At 53.0% G+C, this 18,734-nt stretch overlaps 8 protein-coding genes across 8 annotated transcripts; 5 read left to right on the forward strand and 3 right to left on the reverse strand.

Moving 5' to 3' along the window:
- Window positions 1–1,404: 1,404 nt before the first annotated feature.
- Window positions 1,405–3,404, forward strand: BDP55DRAFT_724745 (glycosyl hydrolase; the record flags this gene model as incomplete). Its single annotated transcript, XM_060578928.1, has 2 exons — window positions 1,405–1,905; window positions 1,965–3,404. 2 exons carry the CDS (start codon window positions 1,405–1,407, stop codon window positions 3,402–3,404), a joined length of 1,941 nt encoding a protein of 646 aa, XP_060433855.1.
- Window positions 3,405–4,273: 869 nt separating this feature from the next.
- On the forward strand, window positions 4,274–5,181 carry BDP55DRAFT_649822 (uncharacterized protein). Its single transcript, XM_060573936.1, has one exon. The coding sequence runs from the start codon at window positions 4,502–4,504 to the stop codon at window positions 5,108–5,110; it is 609 nt and encodes a 202-aa protein (XP_060433856.1). The 5' UTR covers window positions 4,274–4,501; the 3' UTR covers window positions 5,111–5,181.
- On the reverse strand, window positions 5,182–6,725 carry BDP55DRAFT_711756 (Dolichyl-diphosphooligosaccharide--protein glycosyltransferase subunit Swp1). The gene is made up of 4 exons (XM_060578190.1): window positions 6,483–6,725; window positions 6,187–6,385; window positions 5,828–6,115; window positions 5,182–5,727 (listed from the first exon to the last, which is right to left on the reverse strand). Exons 1-4 carry the CDS (start codon window positions 6,614–6,616, stop codon window positions 5,488–5,490), a joined length of 861 nt encoding a protein of 286 aa, XP_060433857.1. The 5' UTR covers window positions 6,617–6,725; the 3' UTR covers window positions 5,182–5,487.
- Window positions 6,726–7,100: 375 nt separating this feature from the next.
- Window positions 7,101–8,313, reverse strand: BDP55DRAFT_544280 (peptidase family M28; the record flags this gene model as incomplete). Its single annotated transcript, XM_060568467.1, has 2 exons — window positions 7,101–7,617; window positions 7,670–8,313. 2 exons carry the CDS (start codon window positions 8,311–8,313, stop codon window positions 7,101–7,103), a joined length of 1,161 nt encoding a protein of 386 aa, XP_060433858.1.
- Window positions 8,314–9,358: 1,045 nt separating this feature from the next.
- Window positions 9,359–10,207, forward strand: BDP55DRAFT_544172 (short chain dehydrogenase; the record flags this gene model as incomplete). The annotated part of the gene is made up of 1 exon (XM_060568463.1): window positions 9,359–10,207. One exon carries the CDS (start codon window positions 9,359–9,361, stop codon window positions 10,205–10,207), a length of 849 nt encoding a protein of 282 aa, XP_060433859.1.
- A 688-nt stretch (window positions 10,208–10,895) lies between these two features.
- Window positions 10,896–11,592, reverse strand: BDP55DRAFT_627863 (uncharacterized protein; the record flags this gene model as incomplete). The annotated part of the gene is made up of 3 exons (XM_060571815.1): window positions 10,896–11,222; window positions 11,279–11,362; window positions 11,482–11,592. The coding sequence occupies 3 exons, from the start codon at window positions 11,590–11,592 to the stop codon at window positions 10,896–10,898; spliced, it is 522 nt and encodes a 173-aa protein (XP_060433860.1).
- Window positions 11,593–12,163: 571 nt separating this feature from the next.
- Window positions 12,164–13,584, forward strand: BDP55DRAFT_649827 (uncharacterized protein). The gene has a single exon (XM_060573937.1). It carries the CDS (start codon window positions 12,438–12,440, stop codon window positions 13,119–13,121), a length of 684 nt encoding a protein of 227 aa, XP_060433861.1. The 5' UTR covers window positions 12,164–12,437; the 3' UTR covers window positions 13,122–13,584.
- A 3-nt stretch (window positions 13,585–13,587) lies between these two features.
- On the forward strand, window positions 13,588–15,948 carry BDP55DRAFT_690897 (heterokaryon incompatibility protein-domain-containing protein; the record flags this gene model as incomplete). The annotated part of the gene is made up of 3 exons (XM_060576912.1): window positions 13,588–13,655; window positions 14,193–15,700; window positions 15,737–15,948. 3 exons carry the CDS (start codon window positions 13,588–13,590, stop codon window positions 15,946–15,948), a joined length of 1,788 nt encoding a protein of 595 aa, XP_060433862.1.
- Between the last annotated feature and the right edge of the window lie 2,786 nt (window positions 15,949–18,734).

Consider the following 18,734-nt stretch of genomic DNA (forward strand, 5'->3'; position numbering starts at 1 on the left):
CCTAAAGTTTCCGCTAATCGTGCTGCTGAATAAGACATCGACGTGAGGAACGGGAAGACCCCTCCTTGACTTCTACCGCTCACACCAAATGTGATTTAGCAGGTTGGCGCAAGGTGGTTGAGACAGATTCTTGCACGGTCGAGCACATCTCAACGCATGTCCAACAAACCGACTCAGTCCGTTTCACCCTAGCGATGCATTCCCCGACTCGCCCAAGCACTCACGGCACTCTTTAACGGCCCTCGTCTTCCATTCCTACCTCAACGTCAAGTCCCATGACCCGAGACATTTCATCTGTATCTTAACTAGATACTTACTTTAGTCAGGGAGACGTTGTTTCGATGTTGAAGAGTCTCTATATCCGCCTATATCTGCTTGGGATATGACTGCTCTTGGTCCTGTCCGTGAGCACAAGACGCGAGTCACCAGGTCCACTAAGTTGGTCGTCAGATATCGGCGGGTGATCATGCCGACTGCGGGCGGTGCCGTGCCATCGTGGGCGTCGGTTTGGTTTCCTCCCACCGCCGAAAAGGCTGGGGATCGTGGAACAGTTCATGCACAGTTAGTCTTGTGCATGGTGCGTATTGCTTAGTAGGACAGCCATACGTATCAAGGATCCTTCCATATATCTAGTGCGTAGAATGTTCTTTGGACACATGACTATCACTGCGACAGACGGGAGATACAGAGGCAAGGTACACCAGATTGTTTGCTGCAAGTCTTCTTCATCGGGTCCAGGGCAGTGAGGGCAGTGACAGACTGACAGGACAGAGCGCAGGGTCTTGGCGCCGCCAAAATGCCCCGCATGAACTTGTTCTAGTGGCCGCCACATCTCCGAGGGATGGTGGACGGCGGATGGATAGTGGGAGGAGGGGAGGTGACCACCACGCACCGCTTGCACCACCCACTTCTGTCAGTTCTGTGACCTCTCGGTGCGCCATTCTGCGACCACTAGAGTCTTGAGGGGACTCTGAGGGGTCCATCTGCCTCGTGCAGGTGGATCTTTTTTTTTCCAAGGTTCTCCTGCGAAAACGGGCTTGGCTTGGCCCTCGACTCTGGGCCGCCCATCGCCAAAGAGCCCTGCGCCATCGCTCGCTTCCTTCCCGCGGTTCGCCCGGCCGCCGTTTGTCTTGCTCTTCCCCAGCTTTTCCACTGGCCTGCTTCCCGTGTTGCTGCTTGCATCGCATCGTCCCTTCGCATCTTCCCTCGTCGCGTGCCCTCTCTCTTCAAGTTCGCCTATTCATTGTGCATATTATCATCACTGAAATCCCGCCTCGGCGATTGCGAAGTCCTTCTGAACATGGCAGAGCGCTTCTATACATGAGCGGCCTTTTCCAGAGCTGATTGCTCGCCACCATACACCGAGCTGTCTTATCCTTGTATTTTGATACCAATTCTTCCATCATGGTTCGATCAATCCTCCGACTACCCGAGGCTTGCCTCTCAGGGCTTGCACTGGCTTCGTGCGCAACAGCCCTTGTTGCGACTCCGAATGCGCCCAAGACGTCTTGCCCCATCTTCTATGCCGAAACCCAGCCTCCGACCGATTGCGAACCGAAACAGCCCACGAGCTTTTTAGAAAACCCGCAGGTTGAAAGGAAAGCTACCGCTTATACGGCCAAAGCCAAAGACGAGCCGCTCGAGGCCACCTTTGAAGCTCTTACTGTAATGCAACATGACTTCTTCGTATCGGATCAGGGAACATGGCCCGAAGCCATCGACTGGACTGCGGCCGTCATGGAAACAATGTTGTCTGGATCGTTGACTTCGCTTTCGCAAGCATTGGCCGTACTCGATTTCGGAGGCAGTGGTGATAAGGGAGCCAAAAGAAACCTCATTGATACCTTCTTCACTCAACTAGTGGCCTCATATTTTGGCCAGGACGACGTTGCGATCCGCCATCAGGTGTGTCTCCGGCCCCCATCAACGTTAGCCCGAAGCAGCGCATGCTGACAAGCACATAGGCTTTTGACGATATTCTTTGGGTTGTCCTTGGTTGGATCGATGCCATCAAGTTTATTGACATACATTCAGAGCTCTTCTATCACCGGGACGGCCTCAACGAGAGCGCAACGCCGGGCCTGGGAGATGCTTTGGCAAACGGGCCCTGGCATGGGCAATACTGGATACCCTCGTTTGCTCACCGAGCTAGAATCTTCTGGGACCTTGGATCTAAGGGGTGGGATACACGACTCTGCGACGGCGGTATGAACTGGAACCCGAGGTTGGAGCCCTACAAAAACGCCATCACGAACGAACTCTGGATTGCGGCCTCGATCTCAATGTACCTCTGGTTCCCTGGTGATAACAACACCACGCCATGGATCAACCGCGCCAGTGGTGTAGAGGCCACGCGAGAGCCCAAGTACCTCGCCGCTGCCATCGAAGGCTACAGATGGCTCACTGGCGTCAACATGACCAACCATGCCGGCCTCTATGTTGATGGCTATCACGTTGATAGGTCCAAACCGGGCAACACTAAGTGTGATCAACGCAGTGAAGCTGTCTTCACGTATAACCAGGGGGTGCTCTTGACTGGTCAAAGAGGCCTATTTGCCGCCACAGGCAGTGCTTCTTACTTGGAAGATGGGCACAGGCTGATTCAAAACGTCGTCAAGGCCTCAGGCTGGGATTTGAGGCTCAACCAGCCAGTTGATGACCTGTCAGAGCTCCCTCCGGGCTACTTGCCTCCCTGGCGAGGCCTGGGCCGAGGAGGCGTCATGGAAGAAACCTGCGACGCTAGCGCGACTTGCTCTCAGGACGGGCAAACCTTCAAGGGCATCTTCTTCCATCATTTTGTAACATTTTGCCAGCCACTCGACGCTGCCATTGTTGAGCGCGGCATGACTGTTAACGCAAAAGCGTACGACCAGGTCAAGGTGACCCACGCATCGGCCTGCCAGGCCTATCTGAAATGGGTTGAGCACAATGCCAAAGCGGCCTTGTTGACTAAGGATAGGGAAGGTCGGTTCGGTACGTGGTGGGGAGCAGGCATTTTCCTGAAAACCGCGCCGACAATGCAGACGGACGGTATTCCACACGGCGCACCCAACGTGACCGATTACCGCAACTACGGGTTGCCTGATGACGGCGTTTGGGCCCATGGTAACCCGGACAAGGTTTGGGCTCCTAACGGCAAGGCGCTCAAGAAGCAGAAAAGGAGCTACGTCCTGGTCAGTGACGAGGAACACTCTGGACAGCAGGTTCTGGGGGGTTCTGGCCGACAGGGATCTCACGGAGTGAACGAGGAAGGATCCGACCGGTATATAAAGACGACAGCAGCGACCGGCGACCCGAACGACCGCGGCCGGGGTAGGACTCCGGAGACGCAGAACGGCGGAATGGCTTTGATGCGGGCCTGGTGGGAGCTCGTAGCGGCGTCCAATGGAACTTACGACTCATAGCGGCAGGAGAGACGACGATGAAGATATGCATGATGTGAGTTTTGGCTACCTAAGGTACTTAGCTATTTGCCCTTTTTGGCCTACGAGTATAGACGAAGAAGTCCTTTCCTGTATGTACGCACGCATGGCATAGCCGCCGGCCGGTTACGCCGGCCTTCCTTTTGAACACTCCTGCTCTATCTTCTCGTTTCTCCGCATTCGCATTTCATAGCATCGTGGTCGAGAATGCTTGTTTGCTCCACCGGAGACACCGTGCTCGATGAAGCACCATTCATCCTACCCTGCTACCTTACTTTCCAGGATGTCTTACCCACGGGACGCTATCAAGACTACGACTGCTGCGCCGTACCTGACTACGCTAAGAACGTACCGACCCAGCCATCATTGGTCGCTTAGCCGAGTGCGAAAGATGCTGACATGCTTACATCCCCCCCTCTCATCACGCAGCAGCTCCATGGCGTGGCTGCTCAGCCATCCATCTAGGAGTTTAAGGAGCGCAGGAGGCTAAGTAACACCTCGCACCTTTGATCGAAAGAGGCCCGGGGCTCGCGAGGGCTGCTTCGAGTGGTTGACTTGGGCGGATCCGGCAGGACGGTGCCGGGACTGCCCCACATGGCTGCCGTGGCTTGGCAGGAGATTCGCTGCTGGACGCTACGCCAGAACGCCGTGCGCCTCCTGGGCTTTGGGGAACGCTTTCGAATCGGTTTCCCAATGGGGGAAGAAGCTTGGAGGCCGTCGGTGTGGGCTTGTGGAAATCGAGATGGGGATGATGGGTGTTTGTCCCCCCTCTTGCTTGTTATTGTCCGTGGAGGGAATACGGTATAAAGGCTGGGAGGGTTCCTGACGGTTTGGGGTTTGGTATTTGGGCATCGGAAGCATCAAGCATCACCAAGCATCATCATCAAGCATCGAACAGCAAACTTCAAGGCTCTTTGTCTCGGATAGACCAACACATCTAGATATATTATTGAAGCATTTCAACACATCTCCATCTACTATCCATCAGTTCAATAACTCAACAACAACATCAATTGGTTTTACCAAACCTTAAGAGTTCTTAGCCTCAACTTCAACTTCGAAAGTAAACACACCACACAATGGGTCTCATCACCGGCCTCGTCTCAACCGTAGTCCACGCCGCCGCCGGCCGGAACCCCTACAGCCACAACCACAACAACCAATCCCCCGTCACAGCCCCCGGTGCGGCCCCCGGTGCCCCCGATTCCGCCGTCACCGGTCTCCACGAGGGCCACAACCACACCGGGCCTGACGGCCAGCCCTGCGGCATCTGCAAAGTCGCCCTCCCCTTCGGCAAAGGCCGCGAGGCCAAGCGCGAGCGCAGGGCCGCGAGAGACGAGCGGAAAGCCGTCATCTACGCCATGAGGGCGCAGCAGCGCGGTGGGAGAAGGGGACGGTATGGGTATGATACTGCTGGGTTCATGGGTGTTGCTGCTGGGCCTTATCAACAGCAGCAGCAGCAGGGATACTTCAGCGGCGGCAACAACAGCAACAACATCTCCCGCGCCGGGCCGTCTTCTGCTCAAGAGGAGGGCGTTGGGGAGAGGAGGCGGGCTTCTACGGGGGATGATGTGCCGCCGCCTGCGTACTCTGTTGCTGGACCTTCGTCTGTTAGTGTTAGGAATGAGGCGAGTCGGAGTGTGGAGGTTTTGGGGAATGGTGATGAGAAGCAGGGACAGAAGGCTTAAATGCCTAGTACGGTTTCCTTTGTGCAATGAGGTAGAGCGAGCGCGGCGTTAGGATACCTTTAGACGGCCTGCATATCATCTTTCTGATTCGAAATCACCGTTTTTATTTGACTCTTGGTCTTTGTCTAATTCACAGATGCTCGGATGCTGTCGTGACGAATGCTGATGTACAATTGGGGCTTTATCTTTCCTCCATACCCCATCTTAGCTCCCTTAACTTTTGTGCCAAGACCTAGAACCTTTACCCTGGCAAGGCATTGTATGAGCTGGCAAGCAGCCTTATGGCGTTTGCCCGCTGGCTTGCCTCTCACCCAAACTTCTGTGGATGGTCGTGCTTTGTTCTTTGAGAAAATGCAGTACTCCTACGAGCACGTCATTTACCGCTGACCGGAGAGACGACGGCTCTGGACCTCGCCGAGGGCCTTGGTGCCGCTCAGGAAGATGGAGGTCGCGACGATGGCGACGGCAGGCAGGGTCTGGAAGAGGGTCCAGGCGCTGTAGTACATGAAGAAGACGCCCTCCATGGCAACGATGGATCCGAAGAATGCGACGTGGGAGAGAGGCGCGGCGCCGAGGGCCTTTTGGATGTGGTTGACATTGGCGCCGAGAGTGAGCCACTACAGGATGGGGATGTCAGTCAATGTAACATCCCAATGTTACAGGACACACTGGTCCTTTCCAATTGGAAAAAGAAACATGAGAGGGACGACTACTTACACCAATGAGAAGAACGGGAATCGTGGCCAGAACGGCAATGACAAAGGCCAGCGAGATGATCTTGGGAGGGCTGCGGGGGTCCTCGCGGAAGATGTGGCTGATCTCAGGCTGCTTGCCGTAGCGGAGGGGAGCGTCGTAGGTCGGGGCGGCGGCGCTGGCGTCGCGGGCCACGGAAACGTCGAAGAGGGTGGTTTCGAGGGCCTTGGTGGCGCCGAAGGAGCCGATGACGATGCTGGCCTTGAGGGGCTCGTTGGCGAGGAGGAGCTGGACGGGGAGGTCCTTATGGGCCTGTTGTAGTCCATGAGAATTAGCCTTGTTGCTTTGCCATTGAAGATTCAGAGAAGAATGGGGGAACGTACAATGTCGACGACGCCGCGGCCGGTGTCCTTGAGCTCAAGGGGGAAGGGGGCCTCGAGGCCAGACTCGGTCTCCTTGAGGATCAGGAAGGCCTGGTGCGGGCGCTTGGCCTTGTCGCCCTCCTTGGCCGTCAAGATGACCTTGAGAGTATCCTTGGCTCCCAGAGAGAGGGCAGTCTTGAGGGGAGAGGTCGCGCTCAACCTGTTGGGCGGGCAATTCGTCAGCAATTGAGGTTCTCTTGCACCAAGGCTTCCTTGTTTCCTCCTTCCCACCAGAGCTTCCAGAAAGCGTAACTTACTTCTCCTTGGTGGCATCCTTGCCCTTGCCAGTGATTGAGACGGTGGCACTGTCGAATCCCCATGATGAGGCGGCCTGCGCGGCACCGGCCGCGAACAGCGCGAGGGCTGGCGTCAGGGAGTTGAGGAATCGCATTGTGCTGCTGAAGGTGCTTGTCTGTGGCAGCTTTAGCTTGAGCTTGGGAGCTTCACATCACAGGCAGTTCACTTATGGACAGCTTTCGTGTCCATTACGAACTACCGACGGTGCACGGTCCATCTATAGCGGGACCCTGCAGACTGTGCAATCGTTGTTAGCACAGTCTCCTGCACAGTACAGACAACGGCCTTCTATTCTCACGCATTGATTACCTCGAATACCTTCGACACTTTCAGGAGAAATTACCATTGGATCAGCCTTGAGGTCTGTAATCTGATATAGGTACGATGGCTGATGCTCGCTTATTCAAAGTAAACAATAGGTGATCTTGTTGCAGCGAATCTCCCATTGAAGACATATTGAAGTGGAAAATGACACGCTGCCTGTTCAAGGCCATGCAACGAACTTGTTACGATGAGATCTCGAAACCAAAGCGCTATCTAAGTATACGGTCTACATGCATCGCTTCGAACGGCAAAAATCATAGTTCGTCTTTGACGTCGCTAGACTCGCTAGCAGCCTCACCCTCTATCTGCTTGGGCAGGTGCTCGTCCAACTCCATCCACTCTGCCGCGAAAACCGTCAGGATACGCGCCCAGTCCCGTACTGTTGGCAGGTCTAGGTGGGCACCGTCATCCTCAATCTTATGCCACACGTCAGGGAACGGCGTGGGGATAATGTGCAGGATCTCGACACCCCGCTGCAAGAACGGCACATGGTCATCCAGAACATAACCACCGCCGAAGCCGACCTTCTCTTTGTTCCGATCCGTCAGGAATGGGTGTTTCGGCTTGGTTTCGAGGACATCTAGTTGGCGCATGCGATGTTCAATCTTTGCCATCTTCTTATAGGCCCAGTGGGTGGAAGGGAAGTAAGATGGTATCCGGGGATTAGGGGCGCCCAGGAGATCGATGAGAAGGAAGAGGCTAATGGACGAAAGAGGAGTCTTGTATAGGCCATCAGGGTGAACGGAGTCTTCCCAGCTCTTGGCGAGCGCCCTAGAGGACGTTAGACAGACATACTAGTCATGCAAAGGTTCAACCAACATACCTGGCTCCATAGAGCGAATCCGTGTCAGTCCATGACACCCACGCCTCCTCTCCGTCAAGCAGAATGATCTGGACTCCCTTCTCCTCTTCGAGCCCGCTCCCAGCGTCACCCGAGGCCTCCATCGCCTTCCACTTCTTTACCAGAGCCTCTTCAATGTTCCTCGCCGCGTGCAGCAGCATCGCGCAAGGCGCTGCACTGTCAATCGCCCCAATGAACCCTTCCGGGTGGTACAAACTGTCATAGTGCGCGACGAGCGTCAGATACTCGACGTCTCCGCCCTTGGCCCACGGAGGGTCGCGGCGGAAGATGAGATTCGTAAAGGGTATCTCCTTATCTCCGGTCGCGGGCGTCTTGGACGTTGAGTTGTGCCAATCAATAATCCACTCGGGCAGGTTGGCGCGGAAGAAGTCGACAAAGTGTTGCTGCACCTTGAGCGAGCCCGGGGTGCCGGGGACGCGGGGGATGAGGATGGGGGCCAGTAGCGCGCCGGTGTCGATGTTGAAACCGTCGCCACCCGAGGGGATCGCGCGAAGGGCCTCGTCGCCCAGTTCGGTGTAGGCGGTCGTGGGGGTGAAGAGCGAGCAGAGGACTATGAGGATCGACCCGACGAGGGGTAGCTTCGGGAGGGAGTTTAGAAGACCCATTGTGGTGACGGCGGCCAGGTCGGGCGCAGCAGTCTCATGCTGCTCTGGGACGTGATTCTGGATTGTTCGATAGGTAAGCGCCCGACGGCTTCTCTTTGCGCAATTTGTTCAGGTTGCGACCGCCGCCATGTTGGGCGGGGAGAAATGTGTTCTGTCAAAGACCCTGAGATGCAATGCGACTCAGGTCCCACGAGGTCCCCGCCGAGTGGTCGGGGCATAGAGTGGTCGAGGTGGAAATATGCCGAGGGAGGCTCCACCCACGGAGCCAGATCCACCGCTCCGCACGCCGCCTGGGAAACGCTAGAGGAATTCCGGGGTTTGGGTTGTCAACATTACACTTGACACACGACACCGGCACGCAAGGCCAAGCCGTCGTCGCAAACATTCTTCAAGGTATCTGATCAACATCAGCTCGCAAAAGGCTGGCTGACAACGAGGTCCAATCATCGAAGGACCTAGTCTTAGCCTTAGTCCATGACCACCTATGCACTCCAATCTCCAACGGATGGACCACATCGCCTATCCCCGATGGTCGGCATGTTCTCCACAAATCCGTCGGCGTTAACACCTAACGTCACTTACACTGAAGACCATCACGGAAACATCGCTTGATCATTGATCACAGTCTAAGCCCTCAAGTTGGACTAGCAAAAGGCCTTGCGGTATGGAACCTTTGGCATCACTTGGCATGGACCTATTGACCCTAATCTCCGCGTCGTACAGGTCGTTGATAGGCCACTGCCGTGCCTCTATCGCCGAGTGGCTTGAGTGATGGTCGAGTTCTATGGATCTGACATGCAGGAGGATGATTGCCCTCTCTCGGTGACAGAATAATCGAAGAATACTTGAGATATTCAGATGAACGGGCTATAAGAGACAGAATGTTTCTGCTTCTATTGAGGTTCTGTGGCTCATTGTCATCGACCAATTAGAACATTAACAACATCTTTCTTGATCACAATATAAATCTTTACAAATCTTCATCACCTTTGATACTCCATCGAATTCCCCCTTACTACTGAAACCATAAAACTTCACATTCACAATGGATTCCCCAGTCTGGTTCATCACTGGCGCCTCTTCAGGATTCGGACTTGCCATCGCCAAAGAAGCTCTTTCTCGCGACCACCGCGTCATTGCAACCGCCCGCAATACAGCCAAGCTTTCTGACCTTGCCTCCGCAGGCGCTGATATTCTCCCCCTGGACGTCACCGCCACCGAGGCCACCATCACAGAGACGGTCAACAAGGCCTTCGCCCTTCACGGCAAAGTGACGCACGTCATCAACTCCGCCGGCTACATTCTCGAAGGCACCATCGAGGAGGCCAATGCTAAGGAAGTCTTTGACCAGTACAACACCAACGTCCTCGGCACTCTCAAGGTCTCCCGCGCAGTTGCTCCCCACCTCCGCGCCCAGCGCTTCGGTGCCGTTATCAACATTGGCAGTCTCGGCAGCTGGAAGAGCGGCCCGGCTTTTGCCATGTACTGCTCTACAAAAGCTGCCGTCAGCCTGCTCACCGAAGGCTTCCACGACGAGCTGAAGCCGTTTGGTATTGACGTCTGCATCCTTGAGCCGGGCTACCTCCGCACCGGATTTCTGAATCCCGGCGCCCGCATCAAGGTTGAGCAGTCTGTCCATGCGTATACCGAGAGCACTGCGGGCCAAGTCAGGAAGCTGTTGGAGACTGTCGACAACAACCAGCCTGGTGACCCGATGAAGGGTGCGCGGGTGGTCGTGGATGTTCTGACCAAGTCTGGACTTGCTGAGGGCCGTGAGATCCCTCAAAGGCTGGCTCTGGGCACTGACTGTCTCGCAGTCATTCGCGAGAAATGCAAGGGCACCATGGCTCTTCTTGATGAGTGGGAGTCGATCTCCGCTTCGACCGATTTCTAGAGTCTAGGTCACCCGATGGGCTCTCCAGAGGTTTATGGGTTGGTTATCAAGACGACAGCCATGGTGGGAGCCACAAAGAGAGGGCGTTCTAGCATGCGATTTTGGGATCACTACCTTTATTCAGTTTACCAAATGCCGCCTGAATGAATCCATGTCCCTTTGCAATTCCCCAGCCGGAATACCTCATAATGGTCGCTGATATTGAGTTGCGCATCTTCTTGAAAGTCCTATAGCTGATACTTCAATCTTTTTGGTGTGTGGCATGAGGGTTTTGTGAAAGAGAAATGCGAGCTTGGGACAAATTGAAGCTCTATCTTGTATCTTATTTGTCGGGACGGTGGAAAGCTACCAGATGACGCTGAGAAGTTGCTTGGCGAATGCTTATTTCAAAGCTTATACACGTTTACACCATCAACATCATGCACCTCATGACTCACGTAAAGCATTTGATGGCCCTGTACAACGCCTGGAGCGACGGACCAGACCACTCGAGATCAACGACTGGTGGCCAACACGGCAATCTCAAGTAAGACATGATCACAAAAAATGCCCAACGATTTCTAAACAGTCTGGAAAGAATATGGAGGCAAATAACATTGAATTCGGACCATCTATCCTAAACCACAAAGCCATCTCAACACCGCAAGTGAACCTGATGATTTCGGACACCGTAAATGCTCATGTGTGTCTAGCCCCAGATCTCGCACTTTGAATGGCAAACGGTAGAAACGCGCCCGACGGAGTATTGGAACAGCCCGCCCATGCTACGAACGGGACCAGGCTCGCAGTACACGCCCTCAATCGCGGCGTCGGGGGCGCCGTAGTAGACAACTTCCGTCAGTCGGCATTCGCTGCGGGCACCGAATTCCTTGGCCATCGAAGCCTTCAGCTCAGCCGGGATGGGCTTGCTGCAAGTATCGAAAGGCACATAGCACTTGTACTTGTCCTTTGGCTGGTTCTGGGCAAGAGTGCCCGAAGCCGCGCAGAGGAGGACGGCGAAGGTGAGAGAGCTGAACTGCACTGTGCATATGTTAAACTGGGTCTCAAGAGATGGAGGAACTATCTACTTACTGTTGGAACCTTGGACGATGTTGTATGATTGTCTGGTGACCTGGTCTGCAAACACAAAGGTGGAAGTGAGTGATCAGAGTTAGACTGGAGGTGTGTTGTAATATGTGCAGGATGTTCTGTTAAAGATCTAGGTATGCGAACGTTTCGAGAGACAGAATCATGGGACTTATATACAAATCTTTAACCTCCAGATGAAGCCGTACTGAGGCCGTTTGAGCATTCAGATCGATCTTACTTCTACGCGCATCTTGCAATCTGAGCTGGTAAGCTAGCTCGTAGTATAGAAGTCCTTCTGTAAGTTTCTTTCGCCTCATCTTGGCCTTCAAAAATCGCCTTGCTTAATCCACTTTTGGCGTAGCATCATTCTAGTGGCTCTGCAATAATTTGGCAACCGAGGACGAGGAAGGAAAACTCGCTGAATACCTTCCTAGCTAGAACTTAAGCATATGAGTCAACTGACAATGAAAACATATTAAATGAACACGAACAGGCTAAGTGTGTATTGTTCATCGCATCCTTTGACTTCAATGCAGCATGCAATTTCGGCCGCCTTCCTAGGCTGGTCAAGGAGGCACTTAAACCCCGATGAGATACTTTCCTACGGCTTTTGAGAGAAGTTACCGCCTGTTGTCAACTTCTCAGAAACCTAAAAACGAGCTATACTGTTTGTGCTCGTTATCTCGGTCCAGCCGAGACCTGAGGTATACTGGTTTAAGCTTTGTCTAGCGTTGTTCGAAAACGTTCGTCTTACCACGTAGGGTTTTCCCTAAAGGTAAGTTGACCTGTGCATACGAGTTATACAGCTAGAGATATACTGAATTGCCTAAATGCTTAATACGGGTTAGAGAAGGCTAATGCTATGAATAAAAAACCTAGATTCATGAACTTGAACTTACAACGAACCGCTTTCTAGACTCATTCCATTTGGAGCCGATAGTGAGGGTGCCTCGGCATGTCTGGAACTTTTCACAGCTTCACGTAGGAAATGCTTCATCATCGTGAGTTGAGAGAGTTCTGTTGAAGTTGTCGCCGACTGGCTCCAGGCCTTAAAAGGGGCCTCTTCTGCTGACAGGAATGAACTTTTCCCACCTCATCACCACAGTCTCTCATTCCTTGAACACACAATCATTTGAATCTGACCATCCTACAATCTTTCAACATGCGCTTCTCTGCATCCATCTTCACCGCCGTGGCCTTGGCCTCTGTGGCCATGGCTCTTCCCACCGACGTTCAAACCGTCGACTTGGCTGAGCGTGACTTCGTTGTGGAAACGCGTGATCTCTCCAGTCCCTCGTCTTCCGACGAGCTTCTCACTCGCGCTGCCTCCGACGAGACTGCCGTTGAGATCCTTGAACGAAGCGACTCGGACAAGGAAGTGGCTCCCAACACCGAGCTGGCCGTCCGCCAGCTTCCCCCCTCCAAGCGCAAGAACCTCTTCACCATCACCCTCAAAGGTGGCAACGTCATCTTCAACGGCGCCATCAAGTTCATCCTCGAGGCCGTCGTCGATACCACCAGCAAAGTCACCACGTTTCACCTCAACCCTTTGGTCGGTGGAAGCCCTGGATCAACCGCTTCCATGCGCAGCTACGAGTTCAAGAAGAACTTCTTCGAGTCTACCATCAACCGCGTCTCGGCTGAGGTGTCCTTTACTTACAGGACCGCATCTGGTGTCATCTACAACTTCCTTGCCAACGTTGTCTACGGAATCGACTCTCGCCTTAGTCTCAAGCTTGAGGATGTTCAGCTCTTTGACATTGAGAAGGCTACTCAGCAGATTGCTGGCAAAGCGGCCACCAACCTGTTCCTTGGTTCTTACGATGATGACTACAAGGACTTGTAGATGAAAAGTCCACAAGAACTTGGAATCGAGGTCTCCTGTCAGTGATGCCGTGTCTTGTCAAAGAAACTTTGTTCCTCTACTCCAAGCCACCGGCAAAAGTATTTAAGGGACGGCTCAATATGTTACATCAAGGCTAACAGCCTCCTATGGATCGACATCTGTCTCAACCAATAGTCTCTCGATCTCTTGTTAAGTTACGAACCGATATTGGGCGATTGATAGATATATGGATAGCTTTCAATAGATTCTCTATGTCCGACTTACTTAAGAGAACTGAGATGCCTTGACCAATAGCTGAACCTTCGAGTGTGGAGTCTTGAGGTTGTAGGGTGTGATGACACCGTCTCTTTCGAATCCGAAGACCGAGACGCCCAGACTTCTCATCCTATTCAGTCTTGCGTTTAATTATGCCAGCAGTATCACGAAGCCTGGCGCCTGCGTTGCGTGAGGAGTATGAGCGGTCACCATGTCACATACACCGTGGAAGGTTGTGGATGCCGTGCTTACCGATAACTTGTGGGTAGATCGCATACAGTGAGATTTTAGTGGTCCCGTATCTCCAAGCTGAATCGATCCATAGAGCCTCCTGCTCACCCACTCCCACCCTTTGCATATCGAATTGAACCCCCTCTTTTGCGACATTTGTTCTCTTTCCCCATTCCTGAGCTACGTGTCGTTGTAGAATTTTCGCAATTTGTGAATGCAACCACTATAGCCTGCAAAGATGGCAGATAAGCACGGCAAAAACTCTCACGAAGATGATTTCCGCTATCTCTCCGTGCCTCGCCCGGCCCGAGGCTACCATTCAGACAACGAATCACGGCAGAAAAAGAAGACCACACCCCGATCGTCATCACCTGACATACGATTCGGACCTGGAAAAGGAACAGAAATGTCTCATGCTGTGGCGTCTGGCAATGACAGGCCGTTTCCGGAGGCAGTTTCTCCCCAGCAAAAGAGGCCTTTACACCGGAAGAAAGTTTCCTTCGGTGCTGTAACAATTGAAGAATCAGCTTCGAAGCCACGACCTATCTCACCCGGAGGTCTCAGTGATAAGGCCTATTATTATAGACAGCTTGGCAAAGACGAAATCCGCCTGATCAGAGTCCTCCCAACGAGGACGTCCACAATCAAGCTCGAAATATTGCACAGATCCATCACAAGCCCTCCAGACTACGTGGCGGTATCTTACACCTGGGGGGATCCGGGAGACACCAAACGCTTAGACCTCGATGGTACAGAAATCCGTGTTTCTTCCAGCCTCCATGGCGCGTTGAGGGCACTTCGACAGCACCAAGAATCAGTTCTCGTATGGGTAGATGCACTCAGTATTAACCAGCAAGACTCTGTGGAGAAGACCCTGCAAATACAGCTCATGACAAGAATCTACAGGTTAGCAAAGTCTGTAGCCATTTGGCTGGGACCTGAAGCAGATGAGAGCGATTCCGCCACGAGATTTCTCAAAGAAGTGGCCCAGAAACCAGATGCCAGGGACTTCACACCACTCATTTCATCAGGCATAAGGAAGGCGGAAGTACGCGCTGTTATCTCTCTATTCGAGAGAGAGTATTGGAACCGACTATGGGTTGTTCAAGAGGTCTTCAATGCTCGCAAGATCCTGGTTTATTGTGGCTCCAGTGTTCTCCCGTGGGAAACTTATACGGACGCTGCCAGTGTTTTCCGGAACAATATGAAGGTCTTGAACCGCTATTTGTCTGGCACTGAACAAGGCAAGACCTATACAGGAGTCTCGCGGAATCACTTCACCTACGCCGCAATCCTAGCAAATCATGGCCCTTCGAGTCTTCCTAAGAGTCGATCCCTTACCGGGTTCATTTTTGGGGAGTACTCTTTACTGGAGGTAATGAGGGCATGCAGAACCAAAAATGCGACTGATCCAAAGGATAAAGTGTTTGGAACCCTGGGCTTACTCTCTGAAGAGTTGCGAAATGATATTAGAGTCGACTACAGATCGACTGTAAAGTCAATCTACACACACATCGTCGACTTGATCGTGTCAACCACAGGACGTTTGGATGTCATTTGCGATTCTATCCATTATCCACTGCACGCGAACAACGCTAGCCTCCCTTCTTGGGTCCCTGACTGGTCACATAATCCTGGCACAAAGGCCATGGGCGCCATGAACCTCACTTCAAAGTTTTCGGCATCTTTAAGCCAGAAGGCAAAAGTTGCCTTGGACGGCAATTTATTGGAGTTGAGTGGCGTCGAAATCGACACCATAGAAGTTCACGGTATTGCGGTTGGCCCTCTAGGAAAGCTGGCCGATTACCTGATGGCGTTTGTCCATTGGAGGGCATTGTTCCTGGGACAATACAAAGGAGAAAAACTTGACAACCAGTATCACTTCTTCCGAGCGCTTTGTCTTAATCAAATGCCCTCGGAAGTGAAAAGTCCCGGGGACTGGGTGACGGCTTGCAACCACGTCTTCGCATCCTTGCTACGTGAACGTCTGCCTGAGCTCCCTCTTGACCGGGAACTCGAGGATTACGTCCACGCTACAAGAACGATCGGACCCCAGGATCGACGACAGTTTCTTCAAGAACACTTTGGAGACCGTATGAGAGGGCGTTGTTTCTATGTGACGAAAGAAGGTCGCCTCGGGATGGGGTCAGGCTACATGGCTGTCGGCGATGCCATTATTGTGCCGTTTGGTTGTTCTACCCCTATCATCATCCGTCCGGAAGGGAGTGACGGGGGTTACCGCTACGTTGGAGACGCTTATCTCAACGGCTTTATGTACGGGAGAGCGATTGACCAGTGGAGAAAGGGGGAAAGGAAGGAACTAAAGTTCAAGTTGCGCTGAGGAGTGGGTGCGAAAGGGGTGGAACGATGTATCATATAGTCGTGTCAGGAGAACGCCGATGGTGGCGTTTCCAAAACTACAAAGATACGTCGGAATTGTTGTTGAGTCTTTCATATTTACTTACTGCCTCTGATTCATATCTTCTTTTCCGGACTCGTTATTGAGTTCATTTACTGCTCAGAAACCGAAGAGCAACCATTATCTTTCGCTTCCGCTTGGAAGTCCCGATCCGATGTCGAAAGCGACGTCGAGTTGACCAACTAGGCGGCAGACTTCGGGGTGATGTCTTTGTGGGGAAACATCCGTTTCTCTGCAAATACCAATCGACAACCTCTCGGAATATTTGTGCTACAAGGTAAATCAATGGTCTACTCTGTCGACTCCACTTACCTCAAGCAAGCCCCTCCTAAGGAGCGTGGTCTGCTTTCGATTGCTTGTAGTCTCAATCGACGATTTCCTCTCCAATACTTACTGTCTGTCCTCCAATACTGACTGTCTGTTATCACAAATGCATTAATAGGCGGCTCGTGTCGGTAGTGATCCGCGAGAGCAGAGGAGCCGTCCGACTCTGTGTTGGTGAGCGCCGAGCCAGCCTGAAGGACGAGCGACAGCAATTGGCCAGAGCAGAGTCGAAGAAGCTGACCGCGTCACTGGTAAGACTTAAGACGTTGATTCCGAGCTTATCGAGTATCCTTCCAAAGTTGTTGCTTGTTTGGGAGGTTGAGTGTAACCTCCCCTGAGGCTAATTTGCAGGCGTCCTCGTATCTTTGACGAATCTTGCGTGAGCGTGTTTGTACGGCTTGGCGTTACATGCCGCGTCGGACACCGTTCGGTCGGGGAGATTGGCGATGTAACTCCCGCTTACGCGGTAAGCCGTCGCATCGCCCGTGAACCGTCTACTCCATGATCCGTCGCTGGCTCGGGTGCAAGGAAGCGGCCGACAGGGCTGCGGCGTGTAACGGAGTCCTGCAGTCTCCTGAATCTCATTCTCTGATAACACCACCGGGCGCAGCCACTGGGATGCTAGCGTCACAAACAAGGCGTCGACCAAGACGGCAGGTTCTAGAAAGTGCGGATGTGACGAGGAACCAATCGAAGTGTTTCCGGCCCTGCTGGTATCCACTACCGCTCTGCCGCCGGTGGGTGGAAGACAGCCCCCTAGTGGTGGGTTTGATCCGTTGGGCGGTGATTTGCGCCGTATTCACTGGTGGCTGCTGGCAGGCCGCAGATGAAGCTATTTCGATGCCTCGGGATTAGGGGCTTCTACCTCCGCTAGCTTGTGGCAATGACGAATGCCCCCCTGGGTTCCCACCCTGGTTGCAGAGAATTCCGTGGAGACGTAAGGAGGTGGGCAAACCTAATATGATTGAGTATGAGCCATACCGCAAGATTGATATCTGATCGTGCGGGACGACCCCTGGAGGGGACGATCATTCCTGATGAGTGTCCCGAACAAGAACACCGAAGCCTCCACATATGCACAGTCCGTAGCGGCAATATGGCTTACAAATGGAGGAGGGTGCTGCCAGCGGCCTTGCAAGCGGACCCCGAAGAGCTGGAGCGAGCACTTGCGAACAAGCAAGAAGTCCGCCTTGGCGGTACAGATGGCACCTTTCGTCACAACCAAGTTCCAATGCCTTGCGAAGCGCGGGTTCATCAAAGTCACCAGACGTGACGTGCATCCCGTTTCGGATTGGTGTGTCCTGCTCAACATTGTCGTTCGATAGTCCTTGAGGGTCGACTGAGGAATCGGCGTAAGTGGATGTAACAATGAACAGGGTGAATGGGGGAGGAATCTATAAGATTTCTCGGAGCCCACATCGTTCCAAGAGGCGGGAGTGTTCTTGATGTTTGTTCCGAGTGATGTGCCAGTGCTTATGTCTCATGGTGGTCGTGCCATGTCGTTGTTATTTAGTGTCGCACACTTTGGTGATTGATGTAGTCAAAAAAGGGGGTCTCGAGTAACTGAGAAGCCGGGGAAACAAGGTGCAGCACGTAAGAAAAAATAAAGATTAAACGAACGGATAGTCTTTTGAGTCTGGACATTGGCCGTCTTTAGACGTTGGGAATTTGGACTTCTCGGAAAAGCGTACGGAGTCGACGGCGCCCGCTCGGGTCGCTTCAACTTTCCGAAAGCCCGTACAATGGGGACCGCCCCACCCCTCCGACTCCCTAACAACGTTGCGGACTTTTTCGTGATGATCGCCGCCAAGGGAGCCGCCGCTATCGACCCACACCATTCACTTACACGCAGGCTGCAGGCTATGACAAGATGCAAGAATTTGGATACCCTAATCAAGCTCAACCAAAGTGTCTCTACGTCAATTTGTGAGATTGTAGCATATCTGGTGCACGGATGACCCGGGGCTCTGGATCGACTTTTGAGCCTTCGGATGCTGAGATGGACCCCTTGCGTATTATGGGCCGGGGGCACACGGGGAGCGAGACACTCCGTTGACATGTTGATAAATCTAGATCTAGGCTTATTCACATGAGACGTTTTGAATCTTCAGTCGAAAGCTATTATTGAGTTCTCCTCCCCTTCACATACACAACCTACAATAATATTCTCCTTTTCTTCATCTGACTGAGACTGGTTCACTCACCGGCTATCACGACAAGCCGAGCGAACAACTGGTTGATGCTGACCGGTAGGCCTCCATCTATGGGATACGAGGAAGAGATCAAGTTGACTAATTGATTCGCGACTCCAGGATAGCAAGACACTCTTGCAACCGCTCCATCAGCCAGCCGTCTCAGGACACCCGTATACCTTAATTCACCAA

The sequence above is a fragment of the Colletotrichum godetiae genome (genome assembly GCF_030913485.1).
Source record: "Colletotrichum godetiae strain CBS 193.32 chromosome Unknown BDP55scaffold_6, whole genome shotgun sequence".
NCBI classification, from domain to species: Eukaryota; Fungi; Ascomycota; class Sordariomycetes; order Glomerellales; family Glomerellaceae; genus Colletotrichum; species Colletotrichum godetiae.